The following is a 19,323-nucleotide window of genomic DNA, read 5'->3' on the forward strand; positions in this document are numbered from 1 at the left end:
ATGGGGGCAAGGAAATGAAGGTTTATTGTTAGAACACTACACAAAACCATGACTATTATAAATCATGGTGCCTAAAATTAAAAATGAAGATATATTGTCTGTTACAAAATACTGTCAGAGACAATATTTTAGCAAAATATGCCTCCTTGAAAAAATATAATATATAACAAAATGTACTTTATTAGATAATTGGACAAATGAATAGCCACGTTCTCATCAGAATTATTTTGCCATCTTTAAAGTAAAACTGATAAGAGAATTTTAGAAATTAATATAGGTAATAATCAATAATGTGAGTATTCTCCAACACAACAATTTCTCTAAGAAAACAAACACAATTGCTAACAGACTTAGAGTTTAATCACTGATATCTTGTTAGGTTTGAGAGAGTGAAATCATGCCTGTGATTTCCTGAACACTGAGACCAGGTAATCTATATGCATATATATATGTGTGTGTGTGTGTGTGTTATTCATACAATAAACATATATATTTAGTTTCTAAATACAACTAAAAGTGAATTTCTATTCATTCCCTCAAATCTGGTGAATATCAATAGTGAAAACACCAAAATCAATGTATGTGACTTCCAGTCATTGCAACAAGAATGGGAAGCAGAAGAGGGAAGCCTATAATTTATCCCCCACCATACCTCATCGTCACCCTAGTTACACTCTAACCAAAAAGACAAACACACAAAGGTACATTTTCACTTGCTTATTACTGAATAGCATCATTTTGGTGTATGAACACATCACTCACTCATAAAGTCACTCATTCTCTGTATAAACTCATGCAGTGGTCCTCAAACTATGGCCCGCGGGCCACATATTGTATTTGTATCTGTTTTGTTTCTTCATTGCAAAATAAGATATATGCAGTGTGCTTAAGAATTCATTCATAAGTTTTGTTTTTACTATAGTCAGATCCTCTAATGGTCTGAGGGACAGTGAACTGGCCCCCTGTTTAAAAAGTTTGAGGACCCCTGCAGGATAGTGAGTTGTTTCTAGATATTGGCTATTGTAAATAGCATTGCATGAGCCAGAGAGATAGTGTAGAAGTTAAAGCACTTGCCTTGCATGTAGGGACCATGATTCAATCCCCAACACCACTGAGCACCACCAGAAGTGATCTCTGACCACCTCAACTGTAGTCCAACAACCTCTTCCCAAAAATGCAAATAGCTCTGTAGCAAACATCAATCTTCTGACTAGTTTATGAAACAATCCCCCTAACATTCCCCTCATAAAGTATTCCTTTTACATTATTCATTACAGCACTAATTACTATGTGTTAACATAGTATGTATTGTTTTCTGTTCTCCCCACAAGCACAAACTAATGGACAAAGCATTTTTCCTGTTGCATTACCAGACATAGGAATAGTACCCAACACATATTAAGAAGTAAAATTTTTTATGAATGAATCAAAAAATTAACTGTTTATATGTACCCATGTGGCTTGTCCACAAAATAAATTGCTTTCTTGTTAAGAAATAATTATGCAGGGGCCAGAGAGATAGCATGAGGTAAGGTGTTTGCCTTGTGTGCAGGTTGGTGGTTCAAATTCCGGCATCCAAAATGGTCCCCTGAGCCTGCCAGGAGCAATTTCTGAGCCTGGAGCCAGGAGTGACCTCTGAGCGCTGCCTGGTGTGACCCAAAAATGAAAAACAAACAAACAAATAAATATGGAAATCATTTATTAGAATTGATAAATGTGGTTTGGCAAATTTCAAGGTGACAAGTTAAGAGTGGAAAAGACAAGAATCAAGCAGCAAAGAGACTATAGTGTTTGGGCTTAGGTGGCACCTAACGCTGTGGCTGTGCTCTTTTCTAAAGAATTTAAGACTGTCCTTGATAGAAACTATCAGGAGAAGCTCCTGGTCTGACCAAAGGATCTAAAAATCTGAAGTCAGAGAATTTTAGAAAGCAGGCTTCACCAACACTGACATACACACATGATTTAAGATTATATGATCTGATTATAATGACATATCTGAATATCAGTTTTCTTATATGTACATTAGCAATGAAAACAATTGTGCCAACATTTATAATAGTTAAGAATTTAAGACTGTGGCAACCCTACTTCTTTTCTTTTTATAGACACTGGTTACTTTGATTTCTTCTCTTCTTTCTCCTTTTTATTTCTGATTCTTTTATTCCTCTTTCCCTTGTTCTCTTCCTTTTCTTATTATTATATAATATTATCATTATTATATAATGATAGATGCATTATTATTAAAATGTGGTTAAAATCAAGAAAGAGATTACAATTTACATTTTCTTCCTCTATAATTTATAGTCCCTTTTGGGGATGTTTTTAATCAAAGCAGACCCTATAATTTACGATTCCTTTTCTGTATCATATAATTTTTCAGTGGGATTTATCAACATGCCATCAACTCTCATATCCAAACCTTACAAGGAAATTATAGGATCATGTGATCATAAGATAGGGTTTCTTAATTAAGAGCATTTCCAGATATAGTTTATTATTTTAGTGTGGCAAATGTTTGACACACCTTTTACTAAAAAGTAAGGTTTACATCCTGACACTTTCATGCATGGAAGGAACATGTATGTGTTAAATTCAAATAAAAGCTCTACACTGACAATAGAATGAAGATACCTGCAATTTTTGAAACACTAGTTTTTAACTCGCCATAGCATGTCCAGATGGTTATTTTAGAACATAGAAATATGTACTCTGTGGCTTTATTTATGAGCCGATGGGTCTGTGCTGGTCTGTAGACACAGAAAGGTTGAAATCCAATGATCTACCATCTTAGTTACTGACCAGTCCATGCTGGGATAAATACAGGTTCCAATCCAAAAGTGTAAAATATTGAAGAATCTAACATAGAACCCATACACTAATAAATAATTTATAAACTGTTAAAATGCAAGAATTTTAAACTATTTAATTTTAGGGGGTCATTGTTTATTATTAGTAACTAACAAACAGTCAATAGAAATAGAAAGCAAATAGGTTTACCACAATGCAAATCCCAATTCAATAGCCAAGAGTCAATAGAAGTAGAAAGCAAATAGGTTTACCACAATGCAAATCTCAATTCTCAGGAGTCATTTTGAAATGGCTAGAATTTGGGTAAGAATATAGTCTAAAAGAAAAGGATCAACATTTCATGTTTCTGAACACAACTCAGAATCTGTAATTTTTTTTTATCAAGAACTAGTCTTCACACTCAAGAAGAAAATATCTAAGACTATTGTCAGATGAGAGAGGAAGTTCTTGAAATATCAAGTATTTGAAAACAGACTAGCCAAGATAAGGAGCCAACTATTTCTGCACTTGAATCAAGATAAAACATTTAATTACCCTATAAACTGACCCCAAGAACATCTGGAGTTTCCAGAAGGGATTTTTTTTTTCTTGTCGCTTCTCTTCTAAAATTGCCAACCAGTGGGGCTGCTGTTGGCACAGAGAAAAGATGGAAAAGTGAGGTTATCGGTAAGGCCTCTCTGATTTCTGTCCACAGATTAGAGACCATGGACAGGTGGAATGAAGTCACTCCAAGTCTATTCATCTTCTTCAAAACGTAGAGTGCAAGGGATAAGGAGGCTAAGATAAATTCCCTACCAGGGGAGCTAAAGCAGATTAATCAAAGTGGCTAGACACTTGGAGAAAACTTAGAGATTTGTTTGATTTTCTTACAGAGAATTTTTTTTACCAAGGGACCAAATGAAACTAAAAATACTCAAGCTCAGCAACAGGCCAAAAATTTGACCGTCATAAGGCATAGCTCCCGGTAGATGTTACCTGCAACATCTCATTTTATGCAGTGCACTAGGTGAAGTACTGATCACAATGGTCCTACATAAATAATCTCCTTTGTAGACAGTAAAATTTAAAATTGAGTACTCATATGCTCATGACACTATATTTAGCAATAGTTAAGCAATCTTCCTTATTCTTGTAACAAATTAATGGAATAGGTTTTATGATTGCTTTCATTTGATGGAGGACTCACATGAATAACCTGAGCATCTGATTCTAGTATCTGTCATGTCATCCAGGCAATTATTTAATCATGACAATCACCATGAGGAAAAAAGAAAAGGATTTTCTAAGTCACACAGTTAACATGGGGTAGATGTTGATCTTTTTTTCCAAATTGACTTCAGATCACACCTGCTAGATAGCATCTGAAGATATCAGGCCGCATGATTTAAGATTTATTGAAAGCTGGCATTGCACTATAAAAAGTTCATAATTCAGAATAATGTCAGCTCGAGACAGTGTTCTCATGGGATGCTTTCTGAGTATTAGAAAAAATTATATTTGTAGCAAGGAAACATATTATCTCCTTTTAAACTAAAATCTTATATGAAACTAAGACATAATATAAATTTATTTTGTAAGCTTCAATTTCATTACGGTAATGTCAACAAAAAGGAATACAACTTGAAGTTAGTGATTACCTGTGAATTGAAATTTAAGCATTTTACTGTATTGTTATATACTTTAAATGTCAAAATGTATTTTGGATATGTTTTCCGTCTTGATTAGGATAGTAAATGCCTAAGTATCGAAACTCACTCAATTGAATATCTAAAATGAACTGAAGAGATAGTAAGGAGGTAAGGTACTTTACTTTGCATACAGTCAACAAGGTTTGATTTCCAACAGCACTGATGGTCTCCTAAGCACTTCCAGGAGTGATACCTGACTGAGCACACAGCCAGAAGTAATCCCTAAGCACTACCAGGTATGGTCCAGACCATTCTCACATCATGAAATCTGAGGTTTCATTGGCATATGCAAATCGTATCTCTAGTGAGGACAAAAGTATATTTGTAATTTAAACCAACATATACCTCGCCTCTAAGGTAACTAAGCTTCCCCAGAACACTATTTGGTTTTTAACAAGCAAAGATTTTTAGTGTCCTAAGCTTTTGACAAGTGTTGGATTACTGGTCCTACCTAATCAATATTCATACTCCACTCTAGGGTCTGATTTGCTGATGGGATTATTAGATTATTCATCTACCACTCTAGGATGTGGCCTGGTTCTTGTCAATAAAAGCAGCGATCTGAGGAAGGCAGGCATTCGTTCATCAGTCTTCCTCCACTTAGCTGCATTCCTTCGTAGGAGCAGAAGGCTTGTGTGGTTCGATTCCTTGCTTGAGTGCTGAATTTCTTAAACCCATTGCTGTACCTTTTCACTGTATGGATTATTTCCTGCTTCAACTTTTGCTTCCAGATCTGCATCTCACCAGATCCTTGTTTTGGAGCTCTGGGCTCCACTAGCAGACAAGGTCTCTGCAAAAATCCAGTCTTATTCCTAAGATTTTTATGATTCAAATAAAGACAATCCAACTCAAGAGAGTCATAAAGAAAATCTTGCTGAACCACCAACATTCTATGACTTTGGAAGCAGACAAGAGAAGCCAAGGTGGAAGAAGCTGGATTCTTAGTCAACAATTACTCCTTTTCCATGGTCAGAGACACCATAAGGAGGAGGATATGATGCCAAGCTGCCAGAAAGAAAAGAAATGAGATCCTCCTATCCATAGGTGGCCTCAGCTAGAGAATTCTTTTTGCCCTCTCTGTCTCCCTATTGGAGGAAAATCTAAAAAGTCTAAAACTGAAAAGATGAAAAGAAGGAAAAATTTTGCTACACAGAAGCAGGTGACAAACAGCTCTATAGTCCTTATCCCTGAGTATAGTAACAAGCATACTCAAATGCACACTTTAGCATTGTATCAAGCGTCAACAGTCAGAAGTACCCTTCACATGTTTTACACGCATGCACACAAACACACACACAAATCCTATAAAATCAAACTTGTATCATCTAGTATAAGAATCCTATTTCCTTGTATATAAAATGTGACTCAAGTCTATATATGTTTTGTATATGGGAGAATCTGTATTTGATCTTTTGCACCAAGTGACCACTCCTGAGTAATAAGTGTGGTTGTTCACAATAATTTTGTTTGTGTGGTACTGAGTATCAAATCCAGGAAATCATACATGCAAGGCAAGTTTTTTACCTCTCTACATTCTAGCATTAACAAAAAAAGACAGGGTCAGAACAGTAACATATGCCTATTTGTGGAGGCTCTAGGTTAAAATCCTAGGATGAACCTTAACACAACTGGCCAAGAGGAGCAGCAAGGACTGCGTGCAGTCCTCGGGCTCTTTGAGCATTTCTTGGGAGGGATAAAAGTAAAGGGGAAGGAATAAGGGAGAAATAAAGAAAGGGAAGGAGAAAGGAAAAGAGGGGACTAATATTAATTCAGCTCTAATGAGATGAGTTCTCCTGAAATAGAAGAGTATTTCTTGAAAACTCAGAGCCTGTGGGTAAACAAGAGAAAGTGGACCAGCCAAGATAAATTCATCTAACCACTAAAATTTGAAGCATTCACTGTGCCAAGTACTGTGTAGACTAGAGAGGAAAAATCAATAAATGGGTCATAGCTCCAGCATCCAAAATTTCCCTAGTAACCTTCAGACATACCAGATCTACTACTGTCTCTAGTAGGGGGATATTTTTCATTTCATTCAGTTTCAGTCCTCAGAAAATTGAGGATGAAAGTCTATCTTAATTTCAAAGACATTTCTCAAAAACTGACACATTCAATAATCACAATTCTACCTAAAGTCCCCAATCTGCTCCATCTGTACAAAGTGCTCAAAATGTACTGATGGGTTCATTCTGTCCTCATAATAGCCCTCAGAACATTGGTGCCATTATGACACCCATTTTGTAGAAAGGGAAACAGACACACCAGGAGTTGGCTCATTTTCCCATAGTGTTTAATAACTGGGTTATACATGAAATATAGATTCCATAGTCCCATCAGCTAAAACCATTTTATTTGGAGTTGAGAAGACCATTTCAAGTATTATCCAAACTTAATTTTTAAATTACTGCAACAATTTAAAATGCAATTTTGAATTTTAATTTATTCAATTTATAAACAAGTGAAATTACATAGAATGATTTTACTTCTTGGAAGCCAGACCTGCCCAGATGTGCAGCCTCATGGAGAAAATGGGTCACTGAGTTCCAGTCCTAATACCACTGCTCATTCATCTTGTGTCTATGTAGATAGTCTTGGTGTGTGTCAGGTTTCTTGCCTGTACAATGGGTGAGTACAGCGCCAATATTGCAACACTGCCAGAAATATTTTTCAAATGAACCTATAATCTCTGAGTAGTTGGGGCTCCATAAACACCCACTGCCAAGACCCAAAGCAGACATGAGGCAGTGAAGAGCAGAGATTATCAAAGTCTGGATTACATCTGCCATAACCTCCTTGACTCACTACTGTGTGAGCTTTAAATACAATATTTAATGAAATCTTTTATGCCTCTCTATATAGAGACATGGAACCCTACTTATGGGGTTGTGCTGATGTTTCAATCAATTTGATTATACACAGAAAGAACTTCAGTAATTACCTGCCACCATTATATAATTATTTCAGTATATGCAAGAGATCATGATGCCATAAACTACCATGAAAATTTAGAAAAAAGATAAGATGGATTAAAATGACAGAAGCATGTTTGTTTTTAGTTCTATTTTTGATGTTTTATTTAAGGCATTGTGATTTACAAAGTCATTCATAGTTAATTTTTAGATGTCCTATGTTTCTGCACCAATTCCACGACCAAGTTGAGGTCAAGTTTCCTCAACCAATGTTCGCAGAGTCCATCCTATACTTTCCACCACTTTCAGCCTGCCATCATAACAGGCATCATTTTACCATTTTGTTAACGTTTGAGTCTCGTGATTTTATTGCTGTTGATTCCATGGCTTGGATATTTAATTGTGGTCTTAATAAAGTAAGTCAGAAAAAATAACTACAGGATAATATCACTTATTCTTGATATTTAGAATAACTGCATGAGGTTATGCAATCATTTAAGTGGGGGCTGCCTAGAATACATTTGGGCTAGAATTTAGTAAAGAGAGGAAAGAAATAGAGTGAAGGAGGAGAAACAGACACTATAGCAAGACTTGTTCACCACTAACAGAGCCACCTAAAGAAGAAGAAAACATCTTGATGCTGTTGAGAGTAGCTAGAGAGGCTGAGGACTCTCCAGTCCACCTGCCTTCTCAAGCATTTTTCCTGACCTGTTATTCCAACTCTCTCAAACTCAAACATGAAATAAAAATCCACAGCACCAGAGGCTTTGAGTAGGGTTGTCTGGAGTGTAACTCTCTAAGTTCTCTCTTAGGTTCTCTACTTCAAGGTGGCGCTTCTCTACAGGAGGCCAGACATTGCTCCTCCAGATGATAAATGCACTTCACACATCCATAGCTAGAGACTTCAGTCCTAAAGATTTTTTTGTTTGCTGGCCTTAAATCTCCCATTTGATCAAACTTTAACTTCTAACATGAGGGCATCACCCATTGTGAGTAATGATAAAACAAAAAAAAAATCACTTAAAAGCAACCCAGCCATACTTTCCTCTTACTTACCCATAGAATTTACCTAGGTAGCCAGTTTGGACACTACAAGGTGACCTGGGGCAACAGGGAGAGCTCAAAATACAATTTCAATATTTCTTTCCACTTCTATTAGTGCTGGGGCAAGAGTCCAATGTCACCTGAATGTGACTTTATTTTCTTTCTTCTTTCAAGTAAAGCAATTATTCTTATTAAGAATGTGTGAGAGGGGGAGGCAGAAAGAAATATCAAAGTTTCTTCCCAAATGGGAGTTGATTGTGAAACTGCAGAGAAAACTTTGTGAACAAGTAGGGAAATGGTTGTTTTTATCATTTGTCACACTAGGTGTTAGCTGCTGGAACGTGGCAAATAGCAATGTGTGAATAGAACTTTTTCTCAGAAAGAAGCTTACAGGTGAAATTTAGAGAAATTGCATTAATTATCTTTATTTTTATTTTCCAGTTTTCATAGGTATACCACTGAGAGTTTATCTATGGTGCAAAAACCCATCTATAGGCTTCTGGTGTATATTCTATACTCTAAACTGTGGGCACCAACATAATTTGGGGTGATGGAACTGATTGTGGAGGCTATGAAAAATCTGGCAGTAGCAGATGATTTTTGAATTCACAACAAAGATTAATAAAATAACCAGATAATGAATTTGAGGAACGTCTGGCAGTGATTGCCTATGTGGAATTTCATGAGAGGGAGATATTTGAGAAGCTCTGATCCAACTCAAACATGTCCAGATATCAAGGAATAGGAAGAGAAGCAGGTTAATTGTCAGGAAGTTCAAGGATAAACGATGGATCTCTCAGTTGCTAATCTTCTCTGTTGCATAAGGACCAGAGGTTTCATGTAGTCAGATAGTTCCTCAAAGAAACTATAAATTTGGAAACATACGAAAAATATGGCTGTATGTTAAGGTTTAGGGGAAGGGGCTGTAGTGCAATTCAAGGGGCCTCTTCTTGGGTTTAACAGTCAAGCAGACCAGCAGTTCAATGAAAGCAACCAAGAATTTTGAATTGGTTGGACCCTGTGGGTGTTAGCTATTATTTAGACCATTCAAAAAAATTTAGGAGCTTCCAGCGATGTATTCAGCAATGTTCATAGGACTATGTGGTAGCAGGGATCAAGTCTAGATTGGCTATGTTCAAGACATATGCTTTAAGTATAAGGCTCTTTAAATTTCACCAGTGTACAAGATTTGTTTGATCACCATGAAGCTCAAAGGAATATATCTGTTAACTAGGAAGTACCTAGCTTCCAGTTCCAAACCTCTTGGTCAGTGGAAAAAACACAGGCTTTAGGAATATATTCTACCTTTACTGTTTACTAGTTGAATAGCCCAAAGTATTTTTAATACTCTGCCCATACCTAAGTGTACCAACACTATTTAACTATTATAATCTATATGTGGGGTAATTGTGAAGATTAGAAAAGATTATGGCTACAAAAACTGATATTATCACATCTAGAAGGCAACTTTGATTCACTACCCCAGAATCATTTTTATAAAATTGGCAAAGAAAAAATTCTTTCCTTGGAAACAGGTGTAACAGCTTTTTTGGGGGGGATTTATTCTCTTAATTCAAAAGACAAAAGGATGATTAGTAACTTCTAACCCAAGCATAAACTCTTCCAAGGGGACTCTAGTCAAGAAAGACCTCTTGATAAAGTGTACAACCTACTTCTTAGAGTGGGGCAGGTGCACCGTGGTGAACACACACTGAAATTTCTTTTAGAATAGCCAGATTCTAGATTTTATGGCAACAAAACTATACATTAGGGTAGACAGTGAATAGAGAGAGAAGATGGTAAAGAATGGCAAAGAGATCAGAGTTATTAGGTAGCCCAGATAGTCTGGAAAATGGTCTATCCTATTCTAATTCAAAGATAGGAAGAAACTGAAGCCAAGATCTTGACTTTTCTCTAAGATAGTCATCTGAGCATCTAGTATCTCTTTCTCTTACCTGGGTGAGTTCTTTACCCAAGCTCTGAAGTTTTTGAGTATCCATGTCTTTTGTATAGTACCCAAATAAAACTGGGATAAATTTCTTTTTTTAAAATATCTTTATTTAAGCACCATGGTTACAAACATGTTTGTATTTGGGTTTTAGTCATAAAAAGTACACCCCTCTTCACTAGTGGCACCTTCCCGCCACCAATGCCCCCATCTCAATCCCTCCTTCCCAACCTTCTGTTTGTATTCCAGACAGTCATTCTATTCTCTTACTCACTACCATTGTTGGTTGTTGGTTTTTTCTCTAACTGCAATCACCACTGTTCGTGGCAAGCTTCATGTCATAAGCTGTTCCTTCCTGCTCTCATCTATATTGTCTCTGGCATTGTTACTATACTGTCTTTTATTTTTCTTAAATTCCCCCAGATGAGTGAGACTATTCTGTGTCTATCTCTCTCCCTCTGATTCATTTTACTCAACATAATAGAAAACTGGGATAAATTTCAAACTACTTTCAAATGAAAAATCAATAAGATAATGCATGTAAAAGGAATTTTGTAAATATATAAAGCACTATATGAATATATCATCATTATAAACAATAGTGATCTTGCGTTAAAGGCCAGTGATATTTAGTGTATTTGATATAACCACAATAATTGTATTATTATCAAAGCTTTACCAATATGTATGATTCATTATCATCTATTTTATATGTAAATGATCCAAGGATAATTAATCTAGAGCTTCTTATGAGGGAGCTTGATAGCTGAGAATTAAAATTAATGGCATAGAAAGTGATTGGAGCAATATCCTAGTAGTGTAGGGAATAACTTAGCTTTTTCTAATAAAAACAAGTACTCTGCCATGTATAGGATCTCTGCCAAGGGCTATGACATCAAAGGATATGCTTTATAAAGAACAGCCAGTGTACTCAGGAAATAGAGCATATGCTAGAGGAAACAGAGGAAATAGAACAAAAGTCTTTAGTTCACAGGACCCAATCCCTCTAAATCCCTGAAAAGTGATGATTTATCCCACTTGGATATAATGTTTAGTTCCAGGAGTTAGTGAATACATCAGTACTACCCACATGGGAGGTGGAAATTATTTCCACTCTTCACTGAAGGAGGAAATATACTCATAATTATTACACTGAAGTTTTGCACATATTATTGCCATTACATGGCCAGCTGTAAGAGTAAGGGAAGGCTTTTCCAATAAATCTAATCTAAAGTAAGAGAAAGAAATGGTAGTTCTAAAATTTGTAATGCATTCCCAAGTTACATGTTTCCTCTTTTAGACATTTACAGTTAAAGAGTCACCCATTAAAATGCTCTTCCAGCTCCATATTCTGGGAGGAATTTAAGTATCTTCTGAGCATTTTCAGTCTTCAAGCCCGCCACAAGTAAATCTGTTTATGACTTCAGAACAATGATTTCCAATATTTCCAAATAGATAGATAGATAGAAAGAGAGATAGATAGATAGATAGATAGATAGATAGATAGATAGATAGATAGATAGATAGATAGATGATAGATAGATAGATAGATAGATAGATAGATAGATAGATAGATAGATAGATAGATATGTTTTTTATCAACACTCAATAGTATCAAAAACACAAAAGGTTGGATTTTAGGTCTTACTGAGACAGAAAATCAGGCTTATATATAGTTAAGTATAGAAGTCAGGTGCTCTCTCCCATTTTCACAGATTCGAGCAAATTAAAAGAGCAATTTCCACTCCAGGTGGGCAAACATCTAAGGTAATTGCAATTATTAGAGTAGTAACCTGAGCTGTAATTTCATTACAAAAAGCACATCCCAAGGAAAAGAATGATAACATAATGAGTAGGACACTTAACGTGCACCTGGCCAACCTAGGTTTAATCCCCAGGACCTAAGTGGTCCCCTTGGAATACCACCAAAAGTGATCTTTGAATACTGACTGATGTGTCCCCCACCACCATAAACAAAACAAAAAGCACAGTCCAACATAATCATAAAAAAGAAAGGTTAAGCTCTAATAATATAGTTGCTCCTCTACTCCTCATTTTTATAAAATAAATTGGCTATGATAACATTATTTTTACAATCCTCCTTTCCTATTCTCCATAACCCAGATAAATTGTCTAGCTCTAGCACAACAAAATACTTTAGAACTGCATGTGCTAGACCCTTATTCTTAAATTAGTCAAAATTAAATAATTAAAATGTTCAGTCTGTCAGTAATATTTTGCAATTGTCAGTGATCAGTAAAACACTCGTCATTTCTAGGAGTTCTCTTGGAACATGCTGATGCAAACAAACCTTTTCTTTAGTCAAATAAATTTTGTGAATATTTAACACTTTTTAGTATCACTTGCCAGTATTCTTAATTTTTAATGAATGCAACAACACCACACTATAATATTGCATGTTTCAGGCTTTCATCACTACAAATAAAATGCAAAGTAAGTTCACTACTAAAAGTTTAATCTTATCTTCCACAATTTAATTGATCCATTTTATCTGACCTGCCAAACAGCTTTACCCTGTCCCTCCAGTAATCACTAACTTGTTCTTGTAGCAGCTGAACCAGTCATTAATTTTTCATTTCTTTGTATTCTCTATGTACAACATAAGAATGAAATCATACCATGTTTATCAACTTATTTCTATAAGTATTAATATCACTTAATACATCTATTTTATTCCAAATGGGAGAACTTGAGGGGGTAGGGGATGAAATCACTTGGTCATGCTCAGGGATTACACTTGCTCTATGCTTAGGAATTCTTGTAGTGCGTGGATAACTATATAAAATTTTGGGGTCATTTTCCACCAAACTGGGATCATCCATGTGCAAGGCAAGTACTTTAACTCTGCATTATGTTTCTGGTCCCAATTTGACCAGGTTTGGGTTTTGGGTTTTGGCAGGCTCAGGGAACCATATGGGATGCCAGGAATCAAACTGAGATCCATCAGAGCTGGCTGCATGCAAAGCAAATGCCCTACCTCTGTGATATTGCTCTGACCCCCCAATTTGACCAGTTTTTAAAAACTGAATAGTATTCCATTGTACAGCAATTATATATATCACATTTTAATCCAATCATCAGTGGACAGGCACCAAAGTGATTTCCAGCCTTTCCTCTGCAAAGCTTTAAAGCTTTATCTGAAAAATCAGTTTATCTTGCTTTTCACTCTTATCTGTCACCCTTCCAAAAATCTTCTTAACATGAAAATTAGCTTAGATTCATCATTGCCTCTTTGCATCATGAAATATAAAATTTTCCATAAGAAAGGCACCCCAGCCAGCATGCATTCTCTTTTTCAAGACTCTCTCATCATTCTTTAGTTCTGTGCAGATAAATCTCTCTAGAAATATATATAAAAGTATTCTATGTCCATAGTGGGGCAATTTCAAAAGAGCACACATAGCAATAAACTTATCCAATTGCTCTGTCCATGTCTGCCAGCCTTCACCAGCAGAAGCACATCCAGTAAATATATGATTAAACTGGTTTGTCTAGTGTCTCACATAGGTAATCTTCTAACTTGAAGTAGAGGATCAACTTGTTATCTTGTGTAGTATCGGTGCTCAACAACATAAAGATATACTATTTAAGGCCTAATAAATGATTCTACATTTTATAATATTAGTTCAGGATGATAGTCATTTACCTCTATTTTCAAATTCATTAGTCTATGATCTTTCCCTGAAAATATAATCTCAACAACAGATTCCAGTCAGGTTTGATCAAAGAAGTTACTGAAAGGAGGGTCTAAAAACCGTAGGAAAAAAATGCCATATAACCCATCTACCTATCTAAACTCTGTTTCTCCTGCCCACTAAATATGCCCTCCTTCATTGAATCCTGCCCCACCACCTTTTGCCTGCTAATACAGTGGCATGTTGGCACATGTTTAATAACTAGCTCTCCAGGAAGGAAAAAGAGAGAGAGAAAGCTCCAATTGACATGGCTGCCAATATCTGTGGTATAAAACACCCAGACTTCCAAAATTTCTGACTATTTAAGCCATCAGTTCTTACAAATCTATACAAGCTGGCTCCAGCACACCCCTGACCCCATTCCAAGCAAAATAACAGCTTCCTGTTAATATCTAGGTTTCTTTACCATCCTACTAAGTTCCCCTGTACTTTAAACCATTTTGTTACTAATTACCTGAGGTAAGTCCTTTCCATTAGCTAGGGTGGCTAGACTCTACTTTCTATACTACATTCTGAAATCTATATTGTTAAGATGGTATGACTTACAAGAGAAGAAAGTCTCCAAGTATTAGGCTATAAGTCAGTCATATAATATCAATTGATGGAAATATAGCCAGCATTGTTTCTAAAGAGTAGGCTTTTATTATTATTTTGCTTTTGTTTGGGGGCCATACTGAGTGGTAATCAAGGGTTACTCCTGGCTCTGCACTCAGGAATTACTCCTGGTGGTACTTGGGGACCGCATGGGATACCAGGAATCAAATCTGGGTTGATTTAATGCAAGACAAGTGCCCTAACTGCTAACTATTGCTCTGGACCCCTAAAGAGTAGATTATTTTAATGAAGTAATCTAGGCATCTATTTACATGAGAATATTCTTATATCACTGTGTACTAGTAACAAAAAAGTATGAGCTGTGTGTAGACCATGCTTTAAGGAACATTGTAAAAAAGAACTTGGGCAAAGAATTTTTTTAGTAATACCAAAAGTCCACTATGTAATCAATCCTTGGTGACAGACACTCTCCTTGAAACCCACTCAAAAAGTAGACCAGATACTAGAGATCCTCTCATTTGTGTAGTGTTGGGTTTTATCTCTGGATTGCAAAACAAAACAAAACAGATAAAACTGAGAGAGTTTTTTGTTCGTTTTTTATTTTTGCAGAAAGATATTTATTGCAGTATAAATTTATGTAGAGGGGCCGAAGCAATGGTGCAGTGGTAGGGCATTTGCCTTGCACGTGGCAAAAACAGGATGTACTGTGTGGTTCAATTCCCTGGTGTCCCTTATGGTCCCCCAAGCCAGGAGCAATTTTTGAGCTCAGAGCCAGGAGTAACCCCTGAGCATCACCAAGTGTGGCTGCAAAACAAAAAAATTGTAAAAATTCAAGTAGAGGGGCCAGGAAGGTGGCGCTAGAGGTAAGGTGTCTGTCTTGCAAGCACTAGCCAAGGAAAGATCGCGACCACGATTCGATCCCCCGGCATCCCATATGGTCCCCCCTAGCCAGGGGCGATTTCTGAGCCCTTAGCCAGGAGAAGCCCCTGAGCATCAAATGGGTGTGGCCCCAAAAAAAAAACAAAAAAAAATTCAAGTAGAATAATTTTAAAGGTGGCATCAAAATATAGAAAAAGAATTAAATTAATCCATTTGATGAGACGTTACACAATTATAATTGTAACTATTAATAGTGCATCATGAAAAAATATATATTTCACGGAAATAAAATCAGGATAGAAAATTTTACATGCACACGGATCATCTAAAAAGACAGATGGCAAAAGATCTACTGGGATAGTCCAGGTGAGGGTGTGTTAGTAGTCTTGCATGTTAATGATCTGGATTTGATCCCTGTCAACTCCCAGGAATTGTTGGGTATGACCCTTGAGGTTCCCAAGCACTATGTATGACCTTAGTGGTTTCTGATGCTGCATAACCTGAGCCACATTGTATCCTAGCTCTGAACCATGTGGCTATTGACCAAGTATCTCCAGGAGTGAACTCTGTGACTCCTAAATACTGCCTGCCTCTCCAAAAGGAAAGAATATGAATTCCATTAAAAAATGACTGAAAATAAATATATGCAAATAATCATAGAATTATTCATAGTGGGTCTTTTTCTCTAATTTTGTTCATGTGGTTTCTTTCTGATATAGTTCTGTTAATAAAAAAATACCTAAGTCATTGCAAATATCTGAAGGGGAAGGTATTACAAATCAAGACATTTGGAAATGCTCTTTTATCCTTACCATATTATTCCTGGAGAAGAAGCCAGTGGTTAACTTAAGGTACACAAACTGTCTACCTGTCTTTCCCCATCTCCACCCAACGTATGCTGCCCTCTAGCTTAAATTAAATCTGCTAAGCCCCTTTTAATAAATGTATCTTTCAAAAGGATCTGTCTTCTGCCACCTCTGTGAGAAGCCAGCACACCATCTCTAGGTTCTAATGAGCACCCTTTCAACAGGATGGAAGACTCTGTTCCCCAAAGAGTTTCTTCTAGTGATGTACAAAGAGACAAAAAAAATATAAGGAGTCTTGAAATGTTTGTCCAAGGATACACAAATTTAGTTCCACTCAGCATGACTTCAACCCCCTTATCCTAATTCCACTGAGAAGATGGTCTGTAGTTAGGTCAAGGACTGCTTCCTCTGAAGCAGCCCTGGTGGCTCCATCCTAAGCCCCCATACTCCAACTCTCTAAGAACCTTTCTAACTTAGGAAGCAAAAGCAGTAACAGAGAACACAACCAAAAAAGGTAAAAGCTAGCTCTTATGCTTGTTCAAATTAAAATACACAAACAAGGGGACAGATATAATTTTACAGTGGCTAGAGCACATAGCCTGAATAATACCAACACCAGTTTGATATCCAGTACCACAGTAGTCCCTGATCATTGCTGATTAGGAACCCTTGAGATCCTCAAGTATTGGCAGGGTAGTATAAATTATCTCTGGCATCATAGAACCCTTTCAACATCGCATCATCCAGTGCTTATAATGCCTGGTCAGTGGCTGTTTAGAACACTCCCTTTTCCACAAAGAATAAAATAAAACACACAAGCAAAACAACACCACAAAATTCAATCTACAATATTACAGCACAAATTACCAAAGACTACACTATTCCCCACAGTAAATAATTGGGCTCAGATAATAACAAGCCTAGGTATAAATATTAGGTGTTTCACTATCAAATTGAATGAATTTTGGCAAATAGTTACCTTTCTGCCTTGTTTTCATCTTAGAATTATTGTGAGGATGCGATCAACTAGTTTAGTAAGCCAAACACTTAAACAGTGACTATATTCCTTGATAAGCATCCCGTAAATCTCATTTTATATTGAGTTTCTCCTCAAAATATCAAATGTTGTATGATGTGCTCCCCCCCCCTCTCCAAATGACAGCCCTGGCTTTAGTGCTTCTATGTCAACAATGAGTACTGTTCAAGGAAATATCTGGCAAAAAGGAGTCATTAGTCAAACTTAATTATTTCAAGCCTTTCCTAAAGCTTTTTTTCTACTGGGTCCCTGAGAGGTGAGAGTTCAATTGACACAAGATTAAAAAATATATTCCAAAACTAAGCTTGAGAAAAGAATATTCAAGGGGCTGAAGAGATAGCACAGCAGTAGGGTGTTTGCCTTGCATGCAGCCAATTCAGGATGATGGTAGTTAGAATCCCAGAATTCCATATGGTCCCCGAGCCTGCCAGGAGAGACTTCTGAGTGCAGAATCAGGAGTAACTCCTGAGCACCTCTGGGTGTAACCTCCCCCTAAAAAGAGTACCCAGTCATATTCAAAAATATCAGTCATTGGGTCTTGGGAGAATAATTGATGGCATTGCCACTATAATCACATTCTAGTCACCCAGCAAACTGTCATGTGCAAGGAGTATGTGTTACAAACATTCTGCACATGTAAGATTATGGAAGTGTCTAGATGTAGTTTGACTACCTTCCAATGCCTATTAAGACTGCTTTCTGCCTTGGAGGCCCCTTTCCTCCTACTTGTGTCACCCAAATCTCCTTGACATTGAATCCACCTATAATCACCCTTATCAGGGTTCACACTTCCACAATGCTCAGTCAACTGAGAATAAGGGATTATATCTAGAGACATTGCCAGACAATGTAATGAGGCATTCCTCAGGAGTGGGTTTCATTACCATTGATGGGCAACACACATTGCCCTGGAACTCCTGGACATTAGACTCACTCCTCCTAGAACTCACATTTCTGCACAGACCCATAAGACCTAAGAAGTTAGCATTTCCCTTACATCTTGTCCTAATATCTAAACTGTCGCCTCTCTCCCAAGTCACTTAAAACTTAGTCTTGAGAAGCTGCCATTTCCCTAATTCTAACGAGTTTTAATCTGAACTATGACCTGGTCCCCTTAAAGGCTAAAACTAATTTTAGGAGTGTGAACTTTTTCACTTCAGCCCATTTTGGGGTCTGGGTATGTTAGGCCCATCTTTGCTCCTCTTGCTTTACCTCCCTTTGTCAATAACCAGATATTAGAATTATGAAGATTTCTCAGTAATTAATTAAAATTACTCTAGAAGTGTTAGTCTCAAGAATGAAAGGTAGATAGCAAAACATCCACATTAAAAAAAAGCCACACCAAAGCATTGTAAATAAATGGAAGAATTCTTTAATTTACTAAAATAACAAGGTGGAGATTAAAAAATGCAATGCTTTGCTAGCCAAGCCTTGAGGCATGCTGCAAGCCATTTTATTGAAATTGCCTACCTCGAACCATTGCCCATGGGATTGCATCTTGAGGATGACACAGGGATCAGGCTTTGAAAGGGCATCTCTGTCTGAAATGCCTTTGCAGGCAACACGTAGTTCCACTTTGGTCAGGCAGGGGCTGTTAAAGATTCCCAAAGTATTGGCAGCCGACTCATAGATGTTGCTCATCTTCTTCATTCTGTTTTAGGCAAGAAAGAGGGGGGGAGAGGTGAAACAGCCAGTCACCACAACATTAGTCAAAGAAGAAAGCCATGCTCCCAATAGACAGTGAATTGTTCTGCAGTTTCAAACATTGAATATATTTATTTTCTCACTTGAAACCTAGGGACACATTTCCAGTGAAACAAAAGGGCCCTCCCTGAAAGAAAAAAAAACTAAGCCAAAAAGGAAACAAAACAGGTATTGGTACCCTCAGAGCAAAACTCTGTTTTCCTAATAATTTGCATGTATTTGCATAGTAA

At 36.8% G+C, this 19,323-nt stretch overlaps 1 protein-coding gene across 2 annotated transcripts in view; it reads right to left on the minus strand.

Moving 5' to 3' along the window:
* CPNE4 (copine 4) overlaps positions 1–19,323 on the minus strand; it is a 483,892-nt gene that overhangs the window by 338,940 nt on the left and 125,629 nt on the right. For both annotated transcript variants that reach the window (XM_049766524.1, XM_049766523.1), the window contains exon 2: positions 18,860–19,040. In XM_049766524.1, coding sequence (XP_049622481.1) covers positions 18,860–19,039 — 180 coding nt within the window. In that variant the 5' untranslated portion in view covers position 19,040. The remainder of the gene's footprint in view (positions 1–18,859; positions 19,041–19,323) is intronic.

Source organism: Suncus etruscus, chromosome 20 (assembly GCF_024139225.1).
Source record: "Suncus etruscus isolate mSunEtr1 chromosome 20, mSunEtr1.pri.cur, whole genome shotgun sequence".
In the NCBI taxonomy this organism is placed as follows: Eukaryota; Metazoa; Chordata; class Mammalia; order Eulipotyphla; family Soricidae; genus Suncus; species Suncus etruscus.